A 27,804-nucleotide genomic window follows, 5' to 3' on the forward strand; every position below is an offset into this window, starting at 1 on the left:
GACAATAAATTAGTTGGTGTTTTATTGGCTGTTAACACTGAGGTGTAACTTCACGCTACTGTTCACTTCTGGGTCCTGACAAAGAATCCTATTTTCTGCTAAGCCTTCCCTGCCTTTTCATTTTTTCCATACACAAGGATAAGTGAAAGCTTTTAAGAACATGCAATCTTATAATGCAAATCATTAACAAATATGGAGAACAATGAAAAAGAAACACTTAACCCCTTCCTGATCCCTGGTTGGGGAACTAAGATCTTGCATGCCACATGGTGTAGCACGCCCCCCTAAAAAAGCTAAAACACATTATAGACATCAGGATATAAAGAATGAGTGTTATTACCTTCAATTTGGGAATCTTGTAAGGAGATATATGTATCCATACAATGCAAACAATGCTCACAACTCCTCTACCTAACATCACCCTCAAAGTCACAGGAGATCAGTCTCATTCTGTTTACAACCAGAATGACCTCTAAAATGCTTACTGGATTTGGTCCTGAATGACTTTAGGTTGTTTCAAAACCTCAAAAACATCTTCGGAGTAGGGAGATTTCTGATCACAAAGGATATTTCAAAGAATGGGCTACTAGTTCTGAACGTCATTCCAAAGCAAAGTCTCAAGCATTTTGCTCGTTCTTGGAAAAAGCTTGTATATGACATTCTTTCAAATGCATAAATTCCATTTTAAGAAAAAAAATCAGAGTGCTTTACAGTCAGCCAGTTATCTTCAAAGGCAACAAGGCAGATGTCACAGCTCCGCCTGCTGTGCACTGGGGCACTCTTCCGGTTTCTCTCCTCTAGAGCACCTTGTGGCAGGAAAGCTGCATTAGGTCACTGACAAGATTTAGAGCAACATCTGCTAGGTTGTTTCTGTAACTGAAGCTTGAGCAGTTTTCGAGCTGGTGAAGGATCTAACTGTTGAGTGCTTCTCTTCCCTGCAGAGAAAAGGAGCCAAAAAATACATTTCAACTGAATTCAAATACCACTGTTGAAAACTTAGTGTGTGAATACTGTGCCAGACCCTGAAGGGTATTCGAAGGACAACTTAAGAGCGCATCTGCCCTCAAGGAGACGGCTCTCTGGTAGGAAAGCCAGCTGCAACTACAACCATAATACAATCTGATGGGGACTTCCCCAGAGATCCAGTGACTAAGAATCTGCGCCCCAGTGCAGGGGGCCCGGTTCAATCCCTGGTCAGAGAACCATATCACAAATGCAACAAAGAGTTCACAGCCTGCAACTAAAGATCCCACATGTTGCGACTAACACCCAGCACAGCCAAATAAATAAATATTATTTTTTTAAAAAGTAATGTCAGTGTCACTTGGTAGATTCTTGAAGAATGAAAAGAGAAAAAAGGCAATGGATAGATATTTCTTGTCCTGGATCTACCCAAACAATATAGTTTGTCAGTTTGTGGAGATTTAATTCTCAATCTACTGTACTCCTGTCTAAAAATTTCCAATTAACTTTGAGTACCCACAACAGAAATTGTTATTGTGAGGGGGAAATAAAAGTCACCAGATACAGGCCTTACCCTTGGAAGCCTTTGTATCCACACAATGCAAACAATGCTCACAACTCCTCTACCTAAAATCACCCTCAAAGTCACAGGAGAAAATCAGTCTCATTCCCTTTACAATCCGAATGACCCCTAAAATGTTTTGAAGGGCAGTGTACATCCGAAGGGCCATTAGATATAAAACAGTGCAAGCTCTGGTCCCCTTAATACAGGCTTACCGAGCTGTACTGACACCTCCCGGAGGCACTGGGTACTTTCGGCCATAAAGGCATGCAGCTGCTTCACGGATCCTTGCAGTTCGTCCATCTGCAGACAACAGACAACTGTGAACTGGAAGGGTGCAGGGCTTCTGCATAGCTCCTCAAACACACCAGGCGAGCTCCTGCTCAGGAGCTTTGCTTCTGCTGCTCTTTCAACCTGGAATGCTTATGCCAGACATTTTGTTTGCCCTTTCACATCCATACTCACCCCTCTCCACACTGCTTTAACTCCTGAGCACACTGACCTGCACAACCTCAACAGGATCCCAGGTCCTCTGGCTTCTGGGTGGGCTTGACCAAGAGGAAGCCGAGTAGGAGCTGAATGAGCTCAGGGTATTTTTACCTGGGCCTGCTCCTGGAAGGGTCATCTGGAGTTACTAGTGTCTCTCAACTGAAGACCATGGCTCTTTCAGAGCAGCCCACCATACAACTCCCTGCCAGGTACCACAGTAACTGTTTCACCCTCCAGCTGAGGAGTAGAACAGCTCAGCTGCCTCTTAGCCCCAGATCACTTCACTTCACTTTTGAATTCCTGATACCCACATCTTTATACTCAGCCCCTTTGTAAACAGACTCTCCTTACCCTATATCAAATGCCACCTGCTTCCTGTTCATATTGGGCTGACCAAAAAGTTCATTTGGGTTTTTGTAAGCTCTTATATAACCTGAACAAACTTTTTGGCCAGCCTAATACTTGGATTGAGGAACTTCCCTGGTGGCCCAGTAGATGAGATTCTGTACTTCCAATTCATGAGGTACAGGTTCAATCCCTGGTCAGGGAACTAAGATCCCACATACTGTGTGGTGCAACCAAAATAAAAGTAACAGAAACAAATAAAAAAGTCCAACTTGAGACCTCATGCCTTAAGTTTAAGATGGTATTTTGGCAAAAAAAAAAAAAAAAAATTGGGGTTGACATTCTTTAAAATGTCCTCATGGCTCACTTTCCCATTTCTTTCAAGTCTTTATTAAGGTGGTACCTAGGAAGGGCCTTCAATCCCTCTATATAGCAAACTGAAGCCCTCCTGACACATTCTCTTCCTCCACCTGACTTAACAGCATTTATCACCATTTACTTGTTTATTTTCTTTCATTGTCTCTCCATGTTTCCCCAAGATAGAGTTGAATATACTTTTCTAATTATACATGTTCTCCAGCTCTTTTAACAAGGATGGGAAGGTATCAAAGGGATAACTCAGCCAAAGAAACATGACCCAACTCACCACCAACTCCATACAATCAAAGACTTTGGTCTGGTTCTGCAGTATCTTCTGGTAGTCGGGTTTTGTATTAAGGACTTCACTCTGGGAAGACCCGACATACATTCTAGGTTCCACTTCAACTTCAGTATTTTTGGTTTCAGCTGATCCTCTAAAAACAAAATAGAACAAAAAAGCTTTCAAATAATTTTCTGTGGGAAAATAGCAGAGATTTACCTAGGGAAAACACTTCCTAAAAGGCTTTACTAACCTGAATCAATATTCTTCCACCCCATGGTGAGCACAGGCTCTCTTACCAACAGGAGATTCTGAGATAACTATCCAGTGTTAATATTTTTATACCTCTGGACTCCAGGAAATGCTAGAAGGTTAGTTGACTCCATCTAACAGTAAGGTTCATTTACAAAAAGGACTACTCCTGGGGTAGAGCCTGAAGTTAACGTCTATGATCTTTTACCAAAAAGATGTTGGCCCACTTCAATTATCTAAAATAACTCAATATAATGGAGAGTTTATGAAAACTGCTGATGACTCTTTAGACATAACAAACCAATGAGGCAGATAGTAATATTATCTCATTTTCAAATGAGGAACTTCAGATTAAGTGGACTGCCCAAGGTCACTAAACTAAGGAGCAGTTAGGATTTGAACAGAGACAGTCTGCTTCCAGAAGCTTTCCTGTTAATATAAACTATGGCCCGTCAAAAGTGTTTATTCTGAAACTGCCATCTTATGCATTATTGGTCTTCATACATACAGCATTTAAAGGGTGAAGAAAGTAATAGGCATCAATGCTTGGATTAGGGAAGCTTCTCATACTGTGCTCAAGGTGCCTCTCTACTAGAAGAGGCAATTACTATTACTATTTTAGCAATTACTATTTTAGCTAATGTTTTATAGTTGTGTTTCTAGCTAAGGTTCTGTTTGGGGAAAAAAAGCTTAAAATCACTGGTTTGGACAGTAAAATGAAGCCAAAATCTAGCACTTTCCCATTTTATTATGCCTTCAAGGCCCAAAGATCGTCTCTCTCCTGTAGACCCACTTCCATCACCTCTTTCACCCCTGTGTCTCCATGAGGGCCCTGGCTGTGGTTCCCTCCCACAGTCGCAGCTTTTCAAAGGCCATGTGCTCTCTGAAGTCCCTTGATACTGTTCCTAGACCAGCCCCAGGTTGCCAGGTACAGGGCAGAGACATGCCTGTCTCCCCCAGAATGTGGAACAGCAGCCAAGGGCACAGAACAGAGGCAGTTCTGTTCTTTGACTGAAAATAGTGATAACTCTTCCTTCCCAGCCCCCTCACTCTCCCTTTTCAGTCACACTGTTCATATATACTCTATAGAGATTTGATGAGTTGACTGGCCTGTAAGACTGGATTCATCATTCAATTTGTGCTAACAGAACTGAAATCAAATCAAAAATCACAAGGTAAAACCTTCCTATTTCCTGTCATAGATCTAACCTTGATAGGATCTCTTCAGCCTCTTCCTGGTAGCGCAGCAAGAGCTGATCCCAACTCTGACGTTCTAAAGAAAACCTACAGAAGCAGGAAAAAATTCAGTTAACTTTTGATCATCTCATTCTGAATCACTCAGGGCAACCATACATTAGGTGTCTACTCTGCTTCTAAGATGTGAATAAAAAGGTCATTAAAAAATAAAAAAGATTAGAAAGTAGGACCAAGTCAGAGAATATCAACTTAATCAAATCAATCATGAGTCTTTACATCAAATCCACATCCTTAGTCTCTAGACTCCATTCTATGAAACTGGCCATCGATACAGTCCATAAACCACTCCAGTGTCTTTGCCTGAGAAATCCCATGGTCAGAGGAGGCTAGTGGGCTACAGTCCATGGGGTCAAAAAAGAGTCAGACACAACTTAGTGACAAAACAACAACAGTACATACTATACAATCCCAGTGTGCAGCTTTCTAACACTGACACCCTGAGAAGGATGTTTACTGTTCATTTTTCCTGGGTTGAGTTATTTCCCCCAGACAAATTTAGAATTTCCCAACAAAAGTTCACTCATTTTTACTTACTTTGTTATATATTCCTTCATCTCAGCCACTGATGTTTCCAGAGCCAAATCTGATACTCTTCTAGAAGAGACACGTTTATGAGATTAACAGAAATCTTCCAAGAGTGTTTGCTTTTAGTATTGGACGTCTCACATCATTTTAACAGCAATAAAATATGTTCAGAATTTATCTTCCAACGAATATTTAGTCTTGGACTCGAATTCACTTTTGCACTAGGTATTAGCTTTCTCACTGGGCTCTTCATTGTCTGTTTCCCTCATCAATTTGAATTCACATGTGAACCAATTAACCTCTCTTCAAATATTCCTTTTGTATTTTTCGTTTCTTAAAAATTCTGTGACTCTCCACTACATTCAGAAGAAAAGCCAAAACTCCTTAACCTGTCACTTAAGGTTCTCCGTGTTCTGGCTCTGTCCAGCTCATTATCTTTGATTCCTACTGTTACCCTTTATCTATTCTATCCATATAATGCCACTCAGTCTCAAAATATCTGCTGGTTTCAATCTCCAAAGTTTGTTTCCACCATTTTTTTTATATAGCCTCTTGCCTTCCCACTAATCAAAACCTTAATAGCTTTTTCATACAACTGTCTTTGCACTTAAGTTGAAGTGCACTTTGCACTCAGTTGGATATGTTCTACTAAAACCAACAGCTTGGCTAGTAGGGCAAATGATTCTAATGGAAAAGCAGGAGGCGATGAAAATGCCAAAACTTTGCAGATGGTACTCTACCTGGCAAAGGCAAATCAGCTGTGTCACCTTTTATGTTTTTCTATCAAAGCCTGTGACAAACAGCCTCTATCACCTCTAGAAGCAATACAGCAGCCTGTGGTTTAAATACACTGCGTTAAAAGGGAAGCAACGTCGAGCTAACATAATGTTCATTTCCTGAAGAGCAATGTTAATACTAAGGATCTATGGAAAGGCAGACCTCTGTGAAGTTGAAAGTGTAAGATCAAGTCATGTAATTTGTTGCAGGATAGGGAGAAGGCTAGGTGTTGCCCCTGCTGAGGGACTACCAGTTTCAGGGGAAGAAGTTGGGGGCGGGTAGCGGTGGCGGCTGTAAACGTTCTCTTAATATTCTTGCTGGCCAACAGCTAAAAACATGACTTTATCTACAACTGGCATGGCTAGCAAAAATATGAATGCTTTTCATCTTATCTTCACATATTTGGTTCCTCCTCACCATCCAGGTCTTACAGGTCTCAGTGCAAATGGCAAATCATTAGAGGACTTCTCTGAACACTCTAGCTTAAGTTGCCCACTGCTTCAAGTCACTATCATATTACCTGCCCAATTAGATTATCACTGAAATCATTCAGATTATATCTGAAGTCATTATTTTCTAAGTAATTTGACTGTCTCTTCTACTACAATGAATAAGAAGAAAGATCTTGTTTGATTATTTATCACTATATCTCCAGCTTCCAGAAGAGCATGGTACATAGAAGATGCTGGATAAACGTTTGATAAGTGAATGAACAACTGTCTAATTAAGTCTTATTTCTCCAAAGAAGCCATACGGATCGCCTGCCAACAGGCATGTGAAGATGCTCAACATCACTGTTAGAGAAATGCAGTCAAAACTATAATGAGGGGCTTCCCTGATGTCTCGTGGTAAAGAATCCACCTGCCAATGCAGGAGACATGGGTTCGATCCCTGATCCAGGAATATCCTACATGCCTCAGAGCAACTAAGCCCAGGAACCACAACTACTGAGCCTATGCTACAGAGCCTGAGAGCCGAAACTACCAAGCCCACACACCGCAACTACTGAAGCCTATGCACCCGGAGCCTGTGCTCTGCAACAAGAGTGGCCACCACCACGAGAAGCCCACGTACCGTGGCTAGAGAGTAGCCCCTGCTCACTGCAACTAGAGAAAAAATCACGCAGCAACAAAGACCCAGCACAGCCAAACATTAAGTAAATAAGCAAATAAAATTATATGTAAAAACAACAATGAGGTATCACCTTATACCCATCAGAAACAGCCATCATGAAAAAGTCTACAAATAATAAATGCTGGACAGTGTGTAGAAAAAATGGAAACCTTCCTAACACTGTTGGTGGAAGGGTAAACTGGTGCAGACACTATGGAAAACACTATGAAAGTTCCTTAAAAAAGTATAAATAGACTTACCATAGGACCCAGCAACCTAACTACTGGGCATGTATTTGGAAAAGACAAGAACTAATTTAAAAAGATGATGCTGTGAAAGTGCTCACTCAATATGTCAGCAAATTTGGAAAACTCAGCAGTGCCCACAGGACTAGAAAAGGTCAGTTTTCATTCCAATCTCAAAGAAAGGCAATGCCAAAGAATGCTCAAATTACCGCACAATTGCACTCCTCCCACACGCTAGTAAAGTAACGCTCAAAATTCTCTAGCCAGGCTTCAACAATACGTGAACCATGAACTTCCAGATGTTCAAGTTGGTTTTCGAAAAGGCCTAGGAACCAGAGATCAAATTGCCAACATCCACTGGATTATCGAAAAAGCAAGAGAGCTTCAGAAAAACATCTATTTCTGCTTTATTGACTATGCCAAAGCCTTTGACTGTGTGGGTCACAATAAACTGTGGAAAATTCTGAAAGAGATGGGAATACCAGACCACCTGACCTGCCTCTTCAGAAACCTGCATGAATGTCAGGAAGCAACAGTTAGAACTCGACATGGAACAACAGACTGGTTCCAAATAGGAAAACGAGTACGTCAAGGCTATATATTGTCACCCTGCTTATTTAACTTATATGCAGAGTACATCATGAGAAACGCTGGGCTGGAGGAAGCACAAGCTGGAATCAAGACTGCTGGGAGAAATATCAATAACCTCAGATACGCAGATAACACCACCCTTATGGCAGAAAGTGAACAACTAAAGAGCCTCTTGATGAAAGTGAAAGAGGAGAGGGAAAAAGTTGGCTTAAAGCTCAACATTCAGAAAACGAAGATCATGGCATCCGGTCCCATCATTTCATGGCAAATAGATGGGGAAACAGTGGAAACAGTGGCTGACTTTATTTTGGGGGGCTCCAAAATCACTGCAGATGGTGACTGCAGCCATGAAATTAAAAGACACTTACTCCCTGGAGGAAAGTTAAGACTAACCTAGATAGCATATTAAAAAGCAGAGACATTACTTTGTCAATTCCAATAGTCACATATGGATGTGAGAGCTGGACCATAAAGAAGGCTGAGCCCCGAAGAATTGATGCTTTTGAACTGTGGTGTTGGAGAAGACTCTTGAGAGTCCCTTGGACTTCAAGGAAATCCAACCAGTCCATCCTAAAGGAGATCAGTCCTGGGTGTTCATTGGAAGGACTGATGTTGAAGCTGAAAATTCAATACTTTGGCCACCTAATATGAAGAGCTGACTCATTTGATAAGACTCTGATGCTGGGAAAGACTGAGGGCAGGAGGAGAAGGGGACGACAGAGGATGAGACGGTTGGATGGCATCACTGACTCAATGGACATGGGTTTGGGTAGACTCAGGCAGTTGGTGATGGATAGGGAGGCCTGGCGTGCTGCGGTTCATGGGGTCACAAAGCGTCGGACACGACTGAGCGACTGAACTGAATTTAAAAAGATACATGTACCCCAACATTCATAGCAGCACTATTTACAATAGCCAAGACATAGAAGCAACCTAAATGTCCATCAACAGATGAACAGATAAAAGATGTGATGTATGTGTGTACAAACACACACAAGAATATCACTCAGCCATAAAACAGAACGAAATAATGCCATTTGCAGCAACATGGATGGACCTAGATAGAGATTATACTAACAGATTAAGTCAGACAAAGAAAGACAAATTCCATACATCACTTATTTGTGGGATCTAAAATATGATACAAATGAACTGAAGTATACACAAACACACACATATAACTGAATCACTCTGATGTACACTAGAAATTAACACAACACTGTAAATTAACTATACTTCAATGTAAAAAATAAAAAATAAAAAAGTCCTTATTCAACTATAATTTTGGAGAGAAAGGGAACTGTTCTTACCCTTCTGAATCTTCAAAACATTTTTGTAGTGTTCCATTACTTTCCAATCTGTCTGCAAAATGTTTCAACTCTTCAGAAAGGGAAGACACTACAGAGAATAAAATTATGTTATAAAATAAAGAGAATACTTTTCACAGTGAGCTGCTGACAAAGATGTAGTATACGTATGGTGGTCTCAGCTCTAGGGTCACTTGTTACATTCTTGCCCTCTCACCCATTCAAAAAAGTGATATAAACATGCAGGAAGATTTTTACCTTTTTTCTTTGGGTAGGTACAGATAAAATGGAAGACAACTCTTTATAACATTTATAATAGTGTTTTTCACACAACTGACGAAGCAGCAGGTTAAAAGATGTGTTAGAAAAATGTATCTGCATTGACAATTCACTCTTTTAAGAGATCTGATCTGCTGGCATTAGGTGAAAAAACTTATTATAGAAGTCAGAAATGCTAGCAGCAAATAAAAAAATGATGGGCATAAGGTAAACACAGGTCTCTGCTTAAAGAGTTCACAATTAAATTCAGGTGAGGAATGCAGACGGGAAAAGATATGTTAAATAGCTATTAAAATAAACCTGGACATGTCTAACCTAATTACAGTAATAGTGCAGTTCTGAGATAAACAGCTTTAACTGGCAAGTAACTCTGACTTCATGTATTTTCTAGGTCTTTTATTTCTGGCCTGGATGATTGCATAATTACACTGTAAGGAGAATAGCTACTTCCTAGAAAGCTGAAAATTGACTCCCAGGGAAGAATATTTGTAACTTATGTCACAGACAAAAGCTAATTTCCTTAACAGAAAGAGTGCCCGCAAAATTCCAGGCAAGAGTGATGGAGTGGACTGCCATTTCCATCTCCAGGGGATCTTCCCAACCCAGGAACCGAACCCGGGTCTCCCGCATTGCAGGCAGACACGTTACCATCTGAGCCACCAGGGAAGCCCATAAGAGAGGCAATGTCTCAATTTTAAGAAATGAACAAAGGATATGGAGAGACAATACACAGAAAATAAAGTACAAATGGCTCTCCTCTAAAAATACGAAAAAATATTATCCTCTTCAAAAGAAAAAGAAGTGAAGTGAAGTGAAGTCGCTCAGTCATTTCCAACTCTTTGCGACTCCATGGACTGTAGCCTAGCAAGCTCCTCTGTCCATGGGATTTTCCAGGCAGTAGTACTGGAGTGGGTTGCCATTTCCTTCTCCAGGAAAGAAAAAGAAACACAGATTAAAACCCCCAAAAGACCTTTAAATAATACCTACCAAGTAATAAAAAAAATCTAAACTTTTAGTTACAGTATATTTATACTAGTTAATTCTAATATATCTTATTTTTACTTGCATATGTGCTAAGAGGCTTGTATAAAAAGGTATTCATTATCCATTCACTGTAATAACAAAAGACTGAAAACAAACCTAAAAGCCCATCAATAAAGAACCATTTAAATAAAATATGGTACATTTATAAAATAGAGCATCATGTAGCTGCTAAAATATCAAGACAGCTTTATCAGTGTGATAAAAGAACTATCTGCAAGATAAATTAAGGTTTTAAAAAACAACAAACAAGATTAAGAACAGTGTGTAGAGAGGATTATTCATTTGATTTTAATGGATAAATGTTTAGAAATGCAATAAATTTGCAAAGATACCCAAGAAGCTGGTGGCCGTGGTTGCCTCTGGGAAGAGAGGAGCTGAGACTGGGGGTCATGGGGCAAGAGAGGCTTACTTTTAGACCTTCTAAACTTCGTAAGCACATATTCGTATCTTTTTTAATGCAGTTCCCCCCAAAATTGGAGGAGGCCTGGTTGTGTAAGGTAGCAGCTCCTGTAAGTAGCGACCCCAAGAGAGAGGTTTCATCCAACCCTAAAAGAAAGTACAGACCAAGGTCAAAGCTCGAGTGTCTGGTCTTAGCAACTTACCTTTGGCTCTGAAACTTTCAAGACTGAAGCCCTCAGTTCCCCTCAGGAAAGGTTCAAGTTTCTGAACAGAGAACTAAATAAAGAAAAGCATTTTTAGTACAACAACCAAGATTTGCCAGGCCAATCCTGAATTCATGTAATCTTAGGACATTTAATAAATGTAAGTAAGCATGATTTAATTCTACACCTAAGATTTTTCATATAAACAAAACAAGAAAATAAAAAGGTAAGGAAAAAATTCTTTGTTCCTAGACTACGTGATGTGATTTTTGATTCAGGGGAAAAAATGGTCATTTAATTCACACAAATGACTTGCTTATCTACACTGATGCAATCACCAGTTAGTCATATAATTCCAATTTAGAGAGCAGCCAGATCTCAAATGTCTGCTTAAACTTAGGTATGACCTCCACCCACCTTAAAGTCCCATCATTTGCTGCTAATGAGCAAAATATACTAGACAGGGGAACTCTCTTAACTGCTCAGTCAGCCACAGCAACATCAATGGCACTGGTAGAGCCTGATCCAGAGACAAAACTTCTGGGATTAAATCTGGCTTTTAAATTAATCTCACTACAGAGAAACACCTTTTACTCTTTACTGATAAATCACACAGTCCTGACCTGTCTTTGGGGATGTCACAGTAACAGTTTAAAACAAAAAAGGAAAGAAAAAGAAAACACTCCCAATCCTGAGACTTGACTCTCACCTGGAAACTGGAAAGGAGGAGAGAGCTCAGCCGTTTGCTTTCTGTTAGGTCGACACTGATGGATCTGCAGAGCTCTAACATAAAATATTACCATATTCAAAGAGCTGGACACACATACAGTTAGCAAAGTGAAAAACAAAAAAACCTGAAAAATTCCCTCCCTCTTGATGCAGCCTAACTTAAGGTAAGAAAACCCAAGCAATCTTCTCTAATCTGTCTTCTTACATCTAATTTGTTCAAGATCACCAGAGAATGAAATTTACCTATCTGTGCATCCTAAATTTAAAGAGTTAAAAGAACCTTTTATGTATTACTTTAAAATCGTGTCTTGCCAAATAAAACAGATTAAAAAAAAATTTAACTTCTCTTTGTGTTTTATATTCACCATTTGAAGAAAGGAGATGGGAATATTTCAGATTTTTGTGATAGCCATTGCAGTGTGTTTTAAATACAGTGTCTTAAGACTCTTCCTATAAACTATGAGTTCTACTTTACAGATGGGGAAACTGAAGCTCAGAGGGGAGATGCCTGTTTGAAGCCAGAGACAATAACATTAATAGTAAATTTGTTGAACATAGACTATCTAAAAAGAATTTTATTAAATTCTAACCTTCACCCTCACTTGAGGCAAGTGATTTATCAGCCTAACCATTTAACAAAGGTTAGATGCTGGGCAACTTGCCCAAGGTCACACAGTGCATCAGCCTGAACTAAACAGGCACTTCACATAATTATGCCACTGAATCCTCAAACAGCTATCAATAAAAGATGTAGATACTGCTTTTCCCAATTATGTCCATTTAAAAACATCAATTCTTATACAGCAAAGGAAATCTGCTTTGAGAATTAGGAGAGATACATGTCTTTTAGCCCTCCAGCCTCAGCTGGCTGTTTTTAAGTTCTTTTGCGCCCTCTCTTGATTACTTCTTCTCACTTTTAGTCATGAAAAATAAGATACCTTCTGCCTATAACCAAAGAAACCTGGGAAGTGGCCAGGAATAACCAGAAAATAACAAATCCTATACGTCAGTAATTTTTTATTACACAGAATTTTAGGTCCACGTGCTCTGGAAAATAGATGAACGTAATAAGGGTAACCTTAGGAAACTGAAATTTCTTGGCACATCTATGGAGGAAGTATACAAGCATAACCATGGTAGCAATTTTCTGATATGCTACATGGCTGTTTTTAGGTAGATTTCCTTCTAAACATCAGACCTTCAGGAAGTGAAGTAATATCTTTAATCATGATAACTTTAAACGAGCTATATTTATTTATTATGTGCTAAGTACTATGTTATATATCAACTTATTTAATTCTCAGTCTCGTAAAATAGGTATTATTTCATCCCATTTACTGATGAGGACCGTAAAGCAAAGGAGGTTAAATTGTTCAAGGTCACACAGCTAGTTAAGTTCTTCCTGAAATGTGCTACTTTCCACATTAAATCTTGTACTTCAGTGCTTCCTGAGATGCTATTATTATAAATTTACACAAAATCATATTCAAATACACCATGTCTCAAAACTAGGTTTTTACCCTAGATATTTTTATGGGTTCTTCTCTCTGAGATATTTTCAGTTATAAATAAAATCAGGTAGCAACCCATCCACCTTCTATTCTACTTTAGGATACGAGAAAGAAAGCCAGAGGAAATCTTTACTTCTAGCCAATGTGAATGCTGAACATTCACTTAGCAAAGGTGAATGCTGAACAACTGTAAATCAGATTTTCTGTCCATGGTATAGATTACAATGGGTAGCTAATAACATGATATAAACAGCAGTGATACTGAATACTTACTAGGTGTTTGACATCAGTACTTATAATCTGAGAATACTCCTACAGATGAGGAAACTGAAGCTCAGAGAGGTGAAGTCATCTGTTCAGTCACATAGCTAGTAAGTAGCCAAGTCAAGCCTAACTTCCTGCCATACCTCGCTGCCTCTTATCTGAGCTGGAGCTCCAGTCTTATGCACATAGCACCCCACCTGTGATGCCCTGATGAAAGGGAGGCAGTGACTTCCGCCGGTTTGTTTCCTTCATACTTGCTCGCCGCCAGGACTGCCTCCTGTCTTGATGACAAGCAGACTGCTCTGGGGACAAATGAAGGGACCTGGATTCAAGTTCTTCCTGGTGGTTGAGATCACCACTTTCCCCTTTTTGGGGGCTACGGCCAAGGTGGATTCGTTCCTTTGAAACACGTTCAGTCATCTTCTGGGAGGTGGACGATTTATTACACACTTCCACAGGGTTGGGATCTGATTCCAGTTGATGATCATGAGTCTTAGATGCCACTGGTTCCTCTCCTAGCACTTGTCATAAAAAAGTCAAAATACAGAATCAAACCCATCACAACTAGGAATCTGTGCAAAAAAAGTGGCAAAAGGAAACATATGCCCCAGGTCATGGAAACATTGAGGAAGCATCTCTGCAAATACACAAACAAGTGATTTCAAATCCACCAAGAGCCAGGGAGGTATTTAGGTAAAGCTCATGAACCTAAACCCAAGGCAAGAAGGTACCGAACTTCACAACAATACTCACCTCCTACTATCTCCGGTCTAGAAGTCATCCTGAGGTGAGAACCCTGAAACAGGAAAATGAAGTAATCTGTTCTCCACATTTCAGTCCCAGTCTTGCTGGGGCTTTACTCCCCCAGAATCAGCCTTGTGTTTTCTCGTCTCTTTGAACCGCCCCTTTTTGTCCCATGAAATTCTACCTGCCTGACAAGGCCCAGCCCAACCTCCCTTCCACATCTCTTCCACAGGACATCGGCAGGGCTCATCACCTCCTGTTCTGAATTTCTACAGAATTTATCACTAGAAATAATCTTGTCTTCCTTAACATATACCCTTCTTAGTTCCCAATTATTTTGTGTTTAACAAGGGCTTAATTGCATAACTCAATCAATGGCATTATGGTCTACATGGTCTTCAAAACATGAACAATCACTTTACCCTTTACTTATTAATTCTGCAGATTTAAAGCCCTGTCCATTCTACTTCCAACGATCCCTAAAACTCTTCCAACTTCCAGCTATCTATTTAGTTCAGATCTCATAGTTTCTATCCCTCTTCCCCACTTCCCCCAAGAATCGAACAGCCGCCCCACAAGCTTTTCCTACATGCAGCATTGTTCCTCTCCAATCCATTCATTCTTTATTTTTTTTGAGCAGCTTGTGGGATTTTAGTTTCCCAGCCAGGGACTGAACTCCAGCCGTTGCAGTGAAAGCTCGGAGTCCTAACCACTGGACTGCTGGGTAATTCCCTCCAATCCATTCTTTAGACAGCAGCAGATTCCTCCAGTATACTGAACACCTTCCAGAAGCTAGTCCTAACTAGTACCTATTCCTGCTTTCTCCTGCTACTCCCATTCCAGGCACCACTTTTTTTTTTTTTTAAGTTTCTGTTTCTTTTTTAATTGTGCTGAAATATGCACAATATAAAACATACCATCTTAATCATTTTTAAGTGTACAGTTCAGTGACATTAAGTACATCCACATTGCTGGCTACCATCACCACCATCCACGCAGAAAACTCTTCACTTTCCACGCACCACTTCTGAATCTTTGTACACATTGCCTTATAACTTATTCTTCCTTTCCAATCGAGCTCAAGTGTGAAGCTTTCATGCCACCTCTCTTTGGCAGAGTTGGCAGCTCCACCCCTGGGCCTCCCTGGCACTGGTTATAAAGTCTGTTTACATGTCTCCCGGGGCCAGACTGTCTTTCTTTCTTTTCTTTTTTAATTTTTTTTTTTTTTTTTTTTTTTTACAGACTGTATTTCTAGTGCCTGTCACAGACAAGTAACTGACTGGAAAAGGGCAGGGACACGACCAAGCCTCTCCCTCCACCACCAGTAAAAATCCATACGGGGTGGGGGAAGTGCTTAGTAAAGAAAAATAAATATATGTGAAGGGACAACGTGGAAAAAGTAAGAGAATAACGAGGGGTAGTAGGATCAAGGATCTAAATCATCACAGTTATGGCTGTATCATTCAGATGAAAGTCTGGTTACTTAACAGCAACCACTGACACCTTTTAAGGGCTCATTACATGCAAGGACCTGTGTCTGTATGTAAAAACTGTATGTGCATTACTGCGCCATTTAATCATTGTCACAGCTCTGGAAGTACCATCAACAGTTTCACGCTGCAGTTAGTCGAACTGAGATTCAGAGGGGCTAAAAAAACACCCAAACTTGTTAGGCAGCCAGCCTGGAGAAGAGGCGAAATTCGAAGCCTGGCCTGTGTGATCCACCTCCACCCCGCTTTCAACCTTCCACCAGCAGTGACGTCTAGACCACGGGCTCTGCAAACAGGTCCCGAGCGAGAGGCGCCGCTGGCCCCCGGTTCTCCTCTTACCCGGTTTCGGGGTGACGACGGGCAGGCAGGGTGTGGGCTGAGCCGAGTTGTCTGACCCCAAAGAGGCTGGTGCAGGGGTGAGGGAGGCCTCGTCCGGGAACAGGCCTGAGACTTTTTCACCTCAGAGAGACGCCTGTCCAACCCAGAGCCTCCGTCTCCGAAACACAAGGCCGCAGGTCACTCTCTCCGAGACACCAGGTTACCCCTGGACGCGCTGCACCAAGTCCGCTGCTCCTTCCAGCTCTAGGACCGCTACATTACCTTCCGGCGGCGCCAGAGCCGCCCCTTAGAAAACTCCCGCCGCCTAACGACGCATGCGCGGCCGGGGGGAGGGAGGAGGAGCTCCCGGGCTCGCGCATGCGCACAACGCCGCTTCCGCGAGGCGCATGCGCAAACCGATGTTGGAGACTTGTGGCCCCGCCCGGTTTGTCCAAGTTCTTCCCCGCCGAATATTGGCTAAGTTACCACCTTCCCAACGACGGCACGCCCAAGGGGCCCCTGACTAGGTACCATTACATCGTCGTGTTCTTCGCGCCTGACATTCCCAGAGCCTTTCCAAGATGAGGGAGCAGAGGCCCAGAAAGGTACTTGCCATAGGAATTCATTAGCGAGTGGGCAGTGATGCCCTGTCCGGTCGCTAGGCCACAATCCCTCTCTCAATTTGTCTTAACTTAAAAATTGTGGACCATGACTCTCCCAGGGCAGACTGGGACCAGTTTTTCCAGTTCTCCTGTAGCATATTCCCTCTTTTTGTGGCCCCTTCAACACCTGGAAAAGTTCAGGATCTCTCCTTTTACAACCTCATTGCAGACCTCCCGCTCCCCAAATTGCTTGCCACTCTTCTCATCACCCCCATTGCTTCTGCTCCTTTTGCTTGGCCTGGGAAGCCCTTCCCTGATTATTCTTCGCAGAATTCTCCAATTTTAAGCCTCAGTTGAGGATCCAGTGCAAGCCTTCTCTGAGGCCCCAGGCGGGAAAGCGGATGCCCTTTCTGTGCTCCTGGGAGCCTAGCCTGTGCCTGGCACACTGTCCATTGCTGGCTTTGGGGCTCCCAGATAGCATGCTGCTGCTTCAACACCCAGCATGATGCCATCAGAGTGTCAGCTTGCACGTGCAGGCCTTCGGCATCTGAAATCTCCACAAGTGTTGAATCACAAGCAGTCCACAAAAACTGGTTAATGAGCCACAGCTGGAATGTGACTGTGGTCATCTTTCCATAGCAGCTGTGGTCCCTGGAAAAGTGTTCTGGTGGTAGGCAGAAATCTGCCTTCCTGAAATTTCCGCCGTGTAGTTCTAGCATGTTGACTCCCAACAGATGTCTGAAGCAGAAATTTGCTCCTTGTTCCCTGAGTATCACTTTCTGGAGCCCAGTTCCTTCTCTTCCCACCCCACTCCTTCAACTCCTTGCACGGCGGGCAAGTATGTTGCCTCATGGAATCCAGAACCAGTACGTCCTCTAGGTCCTTTCCCTGCTTTCAGTTCTTCCATGACTTGCTATTGTCCACAGGATGTGGACATTCCTTCCCTCATAAGGCACTGTGGGATCTCACCCAGCCTCTTTCATCACCCCACACCAATGATCTCTTTCAGTTCCCTGATCCTGCTCTCCTTTCTTTCTAATAGGCTTTCTACATGCTGTTCCGTCTTCCTGAAACATATTGTCTCCATCTCCTGCCTGCAACACATCACCATCTCCTTTATCTGTCCACATCTCAACCTTAGGAATCATTGCAGCCTTTCCTGATCCCTCTGACTCCCTGACCACCCCTTGGCCATTGACATTTGCTATTTTTCAGGTTCATATATTGTTATCCTCAATGCCCAGCACAGGCCTGGCTGTTATTAGACCCTCAAAAAAGAGATCTGGAATTCCTTGATGATCTAGTGGTTAGGACTCCATGCTCTCACTGCTGAGGGCCAATGTTCAATCCCTGGTCTGAGAACTAACATTCCACACACACAAAAAAAAATTATTTTCATGTGGTTGCTGGCTTCTCAGATGGTCCCCAATGACCTCCACTTTCTGCTGTTCATGCCCTTGTATGTATAGTTCTCTTCCAAAAGGAATAGGGCTAATCTTATAACTAGATACTGCAGAGATGGTAGTGTATGATTTTCCAAGGCTTAAGTCATAAAAGACATTGTGACCTCTCCTGCTTTCCCATATCACTTGCTCTAGGGAAGCCAACTGCCATGTTGGGAGGATACTCAAACAGCCCTAGGGAGAGGTCCACATGGGGAGGAACTGAGGCCTCCTGCCCACCCTCACTTGCCAGGCATGAGTAACGCACCTTGGGAATGGATCTTCCAGCCCCAATCATGCCTTCACATGATTGCTGCCTGATTTGACATTTGACTGCACCTTCAGGAGACCCTGAGTCAGAACAACTTAGCTCTTGAATCCCTGACCCACGGCATCTGTGATGTAATAAATGTTTGGGGATAATTAATTATACTATAATAGATAATTAACCCATGTCCTTTTTTTGTGATAAATATTTGAAAGTCTTCTGTAGAAAGTTTCAATTCCATTTTTGATGACTGCATTTGTTTCTCTGTGGCCTTACCACCCTTCATGGGAGACTCTGAGGTGTCAGCAGTCAGTAGCTAGGAGCCCCTGGTGGTTCCTCCTAAGTGACCCCAGACCAGCCAGCTGGCTTTGGCATTCCCAGGAGTCCCTCCTTCCCAGGCAACTGGGTGTGGGGTTGAGTCAAGTTCCAAATCTGCTGGGGACCACACCCACCTCACGTGAGAAATCAGAGAAGCCAAGTCCATGGAAACTGTTCATATGACATACTTTATTTCCAATCTACAACCATTAAAAACCCTTTGTAAGTTTACACTGTACAGTTATTCTCATGTCTGAAATAAGACATGGGAGGGAAGGAGAGCTGGCAGACTGGACCACGGTTGTCTAGCACCCAATACCTCCTGGGAAGGAGCCTTCTGAAGAAAGGAGTAGAGAGGAGAAAGAGCGGACAGGAGAGGCAAAGAGTTTGGCCCAAGGATGCCCCTGGTCCCTTCCTTCCCAAAGGCCTTTCCCTGGGGGACCCCTTGGGCCCACGACTTCAGGGTCCACACCAGGAAACCAGGATGGTCTGGAAGGGGGTTTCACAGTATTGGCGGGGGTTTGGGATGGGGGGCCAGGTTGAGGGACAGCTTTTGGCTCTCTCCCCTCAGCCCCCAGGGGCAGGAACTGCTTTTTGGCACTGTCTATAAGGTCTCTCTGGAGGTGGGAGGAGGAGGAGCTGGCTGGGGATTTAGGAGTCTTTCTTTGAGAACCTAAGTTTCTTTCCCTTTGAAAAGAAGCCATAAGCCTATGGTGAGATTCCCAAGGGATAAAGGGTCAGGGTCTTTTGTCTCCTGCCCCCACCCCACAGGATGCCCACCCCCTGCCTGGCTGGCACAACCCTATACAACCTTTAGTAAAACCCAGACAAGTAGGAGAGGTGGGTAGAACTGGAACCAAACCAGGGGTAGGGAAAGGAAAAATGCCTGCCTTTTCCCAGTCCCCCAGTTTCTGGGAAGAGGAGAACACAGATGTGTTTTGCTTTGGGTAGGGATGGCCAGGGTTGCCAGCCTCAGAAATCCAGATGAGCTTGATGTTTCCCACTTGTTCCTGGTCAGGACCAGCCTCGGTCCTTCACCAGGCCACACTATCTGCTGGTTTAGATCGGCAGGCAGTAAACGCCTATGTATATCAGAATCATTTGGAGAGCTTCTTAAACCCCCAGCTTGCTGCCCTCCCCCTACCCCCGCCAAAGTTCTAGTTTTGTAGTTCTTGAGTGGGGCCAATACTTTGCATTTCTGTCAAGTTCCCAGGTGATGCTCTGGCTTCTTTGAGAACCTCCAGGCATCTCATCCTCAGCAACTTGGTACCCTAAGAAGACAGTGCCAGGGAGCTGGGCCACAGCTGCCAAGGCCCTGCCTTAGAGGCACCAAATTGGGAAGCTGCCGGGAATAGTCTCGTGGTGAGGCCCCTGTGCGGAGACGTAAACTAAGGCACAGAGATCAGTAGCAGAGCTGAGAGAGGAGCCACGATACCAGGGCCCAGTGGAGAGAGGATGGTGATGCAGGACCCCAAAACATGAGGGGTGCTCTGGGGTCCCTAAGGATCATCATCGTAAAATCATACAACCAACCAAACAGAGAAGTCAGGACAACTGCCCAGACCTGGGCCAGGTCTCCAAAATCCTGGCTGAAGTTCCTTTGCACAGGAGCAGTTTGAGTGGTATAGAGCAGAGAAAGACAAGATGGTCAGGCCTTGATGACTTTGGCCCTTCAAGGATGCTTAGGGGAAACCAGAGCTCCTTTCCTTACCGCCTGGGGTTCAGGGAGCTGGTGAAGGGCAGGAAGGGAGGCGAGCAAGGCTGATGGGGTAGACAAAGGAGGGTCCAAGGAGGGTGCGGGGAAGGGTGGGGAGGGGGAGCCCTGGGCAAGGGGTCACCTTGTCACCAGTTCCCTTTGGTTCTTGGCTCTATGGACTTTGCAAACTGCAAATACTACAGAAGGGATAAGGGGTAATGCCAGGGTGGGCTACAGGTTCCACCAGGGCAAGCTATTCAGAGGCAGAGAGATCCAGGGGAGGGTAGAGAGGGTGGTGGGATGTCAAATGGACAGGCAGACAGATGGACAGATGGCCAGGGAGAGGAGGGAAGAACCCAAGTCAGGCTGCATCTGCTTTACAAACAAGGCTATGCAGGACTGGGCAGGATAGGGGAAGCCAAAATGGGGGTCCCAGTGACCTCTGCCAAATCCCAGTGGATAGTGCCGGGGTCCTGTCGGGAGGCTGTGGATGGAAGAAAATGGGACGCAAGGGTGAGATGGGGATGTCTTTCTGGGCTGGGGGCAGTCACTGGGCCAAGCCCAGCCTGAGGCATGGGGGAAAGGTTCCCCCTTCAGTGTGAGAAAACAAAACCCAGGAAACACAATCAGATCTGAAAGTAAACATCAGGAGTTGGGAGACCACAGACACGGGAGGATGGGGATGTGAGCCTGAGGGGCCAGGAAATCCACAGGAGGCCATTCTGGGAGGGCTGAAGGGGGTGGGTGTTACAAAGAAGCCCGGGGCTCAGAAGAGGAAAACCTGGCCATGGGTCAGGGCCACCCGATCTGCTGGTGGGAACCAGTCAGAGAAGAGGAAGCAGAAGGAGGGGAGGCTTTAGAGGAAGGTGATAAAGGATGGATGGGTGGTGGGAAGCAAATAGGCTGAGCCCAGAGAGAAGACAGGGTTCAGCCAAGATCAGGGAATGGTAGTTGGGGTATCCCCCCCAGGAATGCAGAACCTGCTGGGAGTCAGGAAACCTGAATTCTGGTCCTGACTCTGCCTCGTTTGCTGTGTGACCTTGGGTGAGGAACTCCCTTCTCTGGGCCCAATTCCTCATCCAAAACAGTGAGGGCTTTGACAAAAAAGGACCAACACTCTGTGATTCCACTTAGAATACTTAGAATAGGTAAATTCATAGAGACAGGAAGTAGAATAGAGGTTATCAGGGGCCTGAGGGAAGGATGGGGAGTTACTGTTTAGTGGGTACAGAGTTTCGGTTTGGGGTGATGAAAAAGTTCTGGAAATGGATAGTCCTGATGGTTGTACCACTGTGTGAATGTATTTAAAGCCACTAAAAGGGCTAAAACAGTTTTATATTACGTATTTTGGGCCACAATTTTTTTTAAAGTGAGAGGGTTGGTCCAATTTATTAGCTTTTCTACTCACTAAGACTAGTGAGGGCATTAGGGGACAATGAGTGTGATCAGACCGCTTCACATCAGTGTAGAACCTTACGTTTTCCCCTGTAGACTCAGAGGCACAGTATTGTATTTGGTCCTCAGCACCGCCACGTGAGGTAGGATTTCTTCCACTTTGATGCTGGAGGAACAGAGGCACAGACTAGCCACATGCTCTGGGGTCAAGGTCATTCAAGTCGGTGGCAGTTTATTATTATTTTTAAAATAGTGACCTGGAAAACATCCTTGCATTTTAGGTTCATACCACAACTGACTTAGTGGCCTTTGAAGAAAGGACACATGCTCTAAATTAGCATAAGAGTTTGCCTCCTGGGGCAAATGTTGTCACTTCCCATGACTGGATGATGAGAGTCATGAAAGTGATATGCTTCCCTTTTTACCATAGCTGCCAGGAAACTCCAGAGCAAAATTTAATTGCAGGATTATGGGAATCACGTCAGGTAGATATAACTCTGTGTGTGTGTGTGTGTGTGTGTGTATGTGTGTGCGCGCGCGCGTGCTTACTCAGTTCTGTCCGACTCTGTGCAACCCCATGGACTGGAGTCCTGCACACTCCTCTGTCCATGGGATTTTCCAGGCAAGAACACTGGAGTGGGTTGCGATTTCCTCCTCCAGGGGATCTTCCTGACCCAGGAAGATCCTGCATTTCCTGCGTTGGCAGAATTCTTTACCCACTGTGCCACCTGGGAAGATAGATTTGGGGAATGATAATTCCTCTTGCCTTTTGACTTTTTTTTTCTTCTGTTGTTTTACTGAAACTTTACGACTAAGATTGTAAATTGCCTCCGGTGCTTTTTGGAAATTCTCAGCATAATTAACCCAAATCAGAGCTGGGTTGAGGACCAAGTCCCCTAATTCTCGACTCAAGGCTCTTCTAAAGATGTAACACTGTGGTTATTGGGCTTAAAAAAGATGGCCTAATTGGAGATGGTGAAGGACAGGGAAGCCTGGCGTGCCGCAGTCTACGGGGTCACAGAGTCGGACATGACTGAGCAACTGAACAACAATGGTCAAGGCTGTGAACATCAATGGCATGGCACTGGTATTTAGGATCTCTCTGGGAGTTTGTTAGATATGCAGATTCCTGGCCCTCTGGGGTGAGGTGGGGCCCAAGAAGCTGCATTTTGGACATGTCCACAGAGGATTCTGATGCAGGGGTCCCCACACCACCCTCTGGGACACACAGGTCCAGAGATTCAGGGTAGACTGGTTTTATGTCTGGGTTGGGCAGTGGCACAGTCTGGGTATTCTGCACCCACACAAAGCCCCCAGTGGAGCAGTAGGTTAACACAGCAAGGGACAAGGTTGGACTGAGGGTTCCAGTGGACCTAGGTTCTAGTCTGAACTTGATGACTTCCTAGTTAGGCAACTCTAGAATGAGACCTGTACCTCAGTTTCCTCATCTGTAAAATGGGAGCACTAAACCCCGTCCTGCCAAGGTTGCCTCCCAGAGTTAGCATGTAGAAGCCTGAAGGAGATGTGGCAGGGGAAGCAATTTCTAAATAGCCATGTGCTCTAGAAAAGGTGTCCAGGGACTTAATTATTAATGAAGAGGTGGTGGGATTCGGGGGCTGATGAGCCTGGAAGACTGGCAAAGCTGAGGGGGAGGGCATTCTAGATGGGAGAGGAAAGGGAGGAAGGCCCTAGAAGTTGGATGGGCAAGAGGAGAACAGGCCACGTGATGAAACCATGGAAAGTGGATGCAGGCAGGCAGGAGGGAGCCATGTGGCAGTCAGGGCACAAGAAGGTCAAGTCTTGGACCCTCGACTTTGTCACCTGGGAGAGCAGCTGGTAGAGGAGCATCCCTGGGGAGACCAAGGGAAGGGGCCGTTTTCAGCAAGACCCCTTAGAAGGGGTTTTTTAATTGGTCAGCCTTTGGTGGGGACAAAACTGGGGGGGGAGAGGGCTGCCAGGGTGACAGGGACTTGAATATTGATACCTCGTGCATGCAGGATCTAGGGGCCACTGACGTGCCAGAGTAGTTTGAATTTCATTTCAAATACAGACATCATTGCCCCCAAGAGGGTCTGATTTGGCTGTGGGAAGAGGTCAGATGTCAGAAACACAAGATCACCCAGTTTGGGGTCAGTCATGCCAACTGGTCTCCATTTCCCCTCAACCAACTGGTGCCAACACAATGGATCCAAGCCTACGGGCCTGTGGGGAATTAGGACCCCAGGGTTCCTTGGGACTTTGGCTGAAGAGAACAAAGATAGAGGGAAAGGAAAGGAAAAAGAGGGACAGAGGGTGAGGAAGAAAAGGAAGTTGCTGGGAGTAAAGAGGCAGCAAAGAAGTTGCTGGGACCCGGTGCTCCTGGGGAGTCCTCACGGTGGGCCAGGCAGTTTTCTGCTTCAGGAATGGTACCAAGAACTTAAAAGGCATTTGAAGAAACAAAAAAAACTTAGAAACTACATTCCAAAAGAGTAGAGAGTTTTTACAAGACAACCCCCCACCCCAAAAGAGGAAAACACAACAAGTTACTAATTAAAATGCTAAAACCCAAATCAAACGAATATTTACATGTAACATTTTCAACCTCATCAAGCCCCATGTCCAGAGGCTTCTGTAGGAACAGTGATGAGTGACCTTGCCCAGTGGCATGCAGGAAGCAGAAACTGGGACTTTACTGAAAACCAAGGTCTGAGGCCTCTGACACTGGCTGAGGGCTGGACGGCCAGGCGCTAAGACAACGAGAACGCAAGGACAATCTTGGATGAGAACAATGATGGTAAGGCTGAGCAGTCAGCAGGGTCCAGGTCTCATGAGGATTCCTCCCCAAGGCTAGAAGTGCAGCCTCCCTGGCCCTCTGTAGCCCAGGGAGGTGGCAGAAGGCCTCTGGTAGCTTGTGGCCTGGTGTGAACCCCCTTCCCTTGGAGATAGCATTGGAGGGGCCCCCTGACCTCTTGGGTGGGAGCACTGGCATCCCAGAGGGGCCTGGCCCTTGGCTCCACTGACCTGCCTGCTCTGCCCACACAGGTCACTATGGTATGAAGAAGTGGCTGGTTGTACTAACGTGACCCCAAAGTTCTGCCGATAGGCAATGGAGATGAAGGTATTTGGGTAACTGATCCAGATGCCCCAGAAAGGGCAAGGCTGGGGGCTGGTGGCTGGGAGCACAGAGGCATCTCCTGAGTCCTGGGGACACACTAGCCAAGCTGCCGGCTTTTGGTCTTCCTGATAGAAAATTCACAGATAAGCCACTTTATCCTGATGTTTTCATTCTGAGCCCCCAACCAGTTACACGCAGATATGCAGGTATGTGTGCAACCAGAATGGGTTCACTGGCACCATGGGGGAGACCCTCCGCGTTCCCCTGCCCTGTCACCACTGAAATGAGCTGTGCTGCACTCCGCCCGATGGCTCAGACAGCTCACATGCAACAGGGGGAAGGGTGGGCAGTGGGGCTGGGGCTGAGAGACGAGCCTGGAGAGTCCATAAGGCTAAGGAAGAGGCTGGCGAAAAGGCTGGAGGCTGGTGAGAACTGAGGCAGGCTGGCAGACACTCTCAGATCCATGTGCAAAGCTGCAATAAACAACATTCTCGAAGTTCAGTCCTGTTTTCCTGCGAGTTCTCACTTAGGGAACTTGGAAAGATCTCCATGCTCTTGATAAAGCCTTAGTAATCTGTGTTGGACTCATTAGAAACCAAAATAAAGGTGTCAGAAGGAGGGAGGAAAATGAGAAGGAAAATGGGAAGTGACTGGGAAGCGGTGCTGCTGGTCCAGCCCTCTGTCCTGTGAGTATTTACAAACTCACGGCTGGGGGCGGGCAATTAGCAGGTGTGGAACATACAAGTGGTGCTCTGAGGCCAAAGGGTCAGCAGATTTGTGGGGACCTCTGCTGGGGCCCCCTCCAAACCTGAACCAGGAGACCAGAGCTCGCCTGCTGAGTTGCCTTGTCCACAGAGGGGACCATCCATCCATCATGTTAAAGCCTTGCATTGTCCCAGTGATGAGAGTACATGTCTCAACCTCCAATAAATTACCTTAGGGACTGTGGGGTAAATTAAATTATTAAAATAAAGTAAAACCACCTTAAATATTTATAGTAAGAAAAACTCAAAATAAACAACCTAGGCAAGAAATGTGTTTCTAGGCCCCAGTGCATTGCCATGTCCTGGGGCACCGGCCTCGTGGAAGGCTCCTGGGCCTGATCTGGCCAACTGGGAGTCTCTTTTTGGGAACATCGCTGCCCTCCACCAGCTGCAGGATGTAAACACAGTAGAGATGTGGCACCCCTCCAGGGTGCTGGGGAAAGAGGCCCCAGCAATCAAGGCAGTGGGCAATTAGGCATTTATATATCTGTGCACCTGGTCTTGAGATGGACTCTACCTATGTCTGTCCTCAAGGAGTCTCCTGGGAAGGCTGGTGTCCCCCCAAGTCACCTTAGCAAGAAAGGTAGTTCCAGTGGCTCCCCGACCCTGGGCCCCTCACATTTCTACCTCACGTTCTAGGTCTTGCTGCATCTGAGCTATGGGCAGGGAGATCCAGGGCCCCAGGATTCCAAGCAGATACCTGACTGTGGCTACTGCCCTATCATATCCCCTAGAACTGTGGCAATCCAGAGCAGCAGGGCTGGAAGGAGGAGGCGGTGGCGGCGGAGGGAAGAGAGGGATGGGGTGACGCCCAGCTCAGCTCCACCAGACACCCCATGTTAAGCCCTAGAGCAAACCCTGTTCTTCTCATCGGTGTTTCCTCCCCATGAAGAGGGATGTGGTTGGCCGGGAACATCTCTGTGAGCCCTTTTCCCTGAGGCGCATGGCTGGAAGTGGATCCTTTCCTTGGCTCTTCTGAGAAGTGGGTGTGGGCGGAACCAGGCAAGGCTCTCCCAACTTACGATCCAGGAATCAGCTCTCAACGGCTCTCTCTGGAGACGCTTCCGAAGCCCAGTTTTGGTCTTTCTCCCACTCGCTGCCTTCCCCTGGGAAGTCAGAGATCACCACCCAGCAGTCAGCAGGAGACCCTGCTTTACCTGGCTGGGAAAGCGCTTCCATGGCAGAGATGCAGCCCTCCAGGGCGAGAGATGCAGGGAGCTTGCAGGCCCCAAGCGTCTTCTCCTCTCCACTGGTTCCCTTCGGCTGTCCAGGGGCGGGGGCTGGTCGAGGTGAGGAGCTCCGCTGCTCTATCACTCGCTGGGCGGGGCTGCCCGCTCCTCCCCACCCCAGCCAGACTCTGAAGGGTGCAGCCTGCACTTGGAAGGAGAGTGGCGGATGGTAGAGCGGGATGGCCGGGCAAAGCAGGAGGCGAGAGACTGGGTGCTGCAGTCACACACTGCATCCTGTGGGGAGAGAGAGAGAAGTCAGGAGGAGCCTGGAGGCACTGACTGCCCGCCCTGGGACTGGGTGGCCAGCCAGCCAAGGAATTTGGACTCAGCTGTGCCCCGGGACCAGTTCCTAGGAGCTGTAGCCCCTCTTTAAACCAGTTTTAAAAACTTATTTTCTTCCATTAGAGCAGTAATGAGTGCTCATAAATAACGTTCCAGGGACTTCCCTGGTGGTCCAGTGGTTAAGAATCCACCTTCAGGTGCAGGGGACTCGGGTTCGATCCCTGGTCGAGGAACTAAGATCCCATATGTCACGGGGCAACTAAGCCCATGCACTGTAGCTAGAGAGAAGCCTGCACACTGCAACTGGCAAAAGCCTGTGTGCCGCAAAAAAGACCCAGCACAGACAAAAATGCAAAACAAAAACCCCAAACAGTCCAGAATATAATAAATCCTGGAATATACATAAATAAATTCTGGAACATGCCTTTACCAAAATGATCTCAACTCCTATAGTTTACTTCGTGATCGCAAAGACATGAATACTTTTCTGTCATTATGTAAGTCCAGATCTCTTTCTTTTTAATGGCCACATAGTATTCCACTGAAAGGAAATAGCTTATTTATCCAACTCATTTTTTATGTGTGTTTTAAGTAGTTGCTAATTTTTTTTTTTACTACTACCAACACACAGGGATAATGGTTAAAAGTGCTGCTATACATTATTTAC

General features: G+C 45.1%; 2 protein-coding genes across 4 annotated transcripts in view; both read right to left on the reverse strand.

Annotated features, from left to right (window-relative positions):
* On the reverse strand, positions 5 to 16,527 carry DSN1 (DSN1 homolog, MIS12 kinetochore complex component). 3 transcript variants are annotated; one of them, XM_013968879.2, is made up of 11 exons: positions 16,069 to 16,527; positions 14,249 to 14,291; positions 13,693 to 14,010; positions 11,701 to 11,774; positions 10,992 to 11,064; positions 9,070 to 9,157; positions 5,043 to 5,102; positions 4,461 to 4,535; positions 3,006 to 3,153; positions 1,741 to 1,828; positions 5 to 935 (listed from the first exon to the last, which is right to left on the reverse strand). In XM_013968879.2, exons 2-11 carry the CDS (start codon positions 14,274 to 14,276, stop codon positions 832 to 834), a joined length of 1,056 nt encoding a protein of 351 aa, XP_013824333.1. In that variant the 5' UTR covers positions 14,277 to 14,291; positions 16,069 to 16,527; the 3' UTR covers positions 5 to 831. The 3 variants fall into 3 exon arrangements, with proteins under 3 accessions (XP_013824333.1, XP_013824335.1, XP_005688582.1); XM_013968881.2 differs by having other exon boundaries at positions 13,693 to 13,797; positions 16,069 to 16,521; XM_005688525.3 differs by having other exon boundaries at positions 6 to 935; positions 13,693 to 14,016; positions 16,069 to 16,524.
* SOGA1 (suppressor of glucose, autophagy associated 1) overlaps positions 18,845 to 27,804 on the reverse strand; it is a 75,276-nt gene continuing 66,316 nt past the window's right edge. Inside the window, exon 15 of the mRNA XM_018057819.1 lies at positions 18,845 to 27,089. Coding sequence (XP_017913308.1) covers positions 26,937 to 27,089 — 153 coding nt within the window. The 3' untranslated portion in view covers positions 18,845 to 26,936. The remainder of the gene's footprint in view (positions 27,090 to 27,804) is intronic.

The sequence above is a fragment of the Capra hircus genome, chromosome 13, assembly GCF_001704415.2.
Source record: "Capra hircus breed San Clemente chromosome 13, ASM170441v1, whole genome shotgun sequence".
In the NCBI taxonomy this organism is placed as follows: domain Eukaryota; kingdom Metazoa; phylum Chordata; class Mammalia; order Artiodactyla; family Bovidae; genus Capra; species Capra hircus.

Bases quoted from the DNA above. Each gene is read 5' to 3' on its own strand.
- DSN1 (XM_005688525.3), bottom strand. From the start codon at position 14,276: ATGACTTCTAGACCGGAGATAGTAGGAG. The intron at 14,017-14,248 runs GTGAGTATTGTT...TTTTATGACAAG, and splicing joins TAGACCGGAGATAGTAGGAG to TGCTAGGAGAGGAACCAGTG. The intron at 1,829-3,005 runs GTGAGTTGGGTC...TGTTGTCTGCAG, and splicing joins TTGATTGTATGGAGTTGGTG to ATGGACGAACTGCAAGGATC.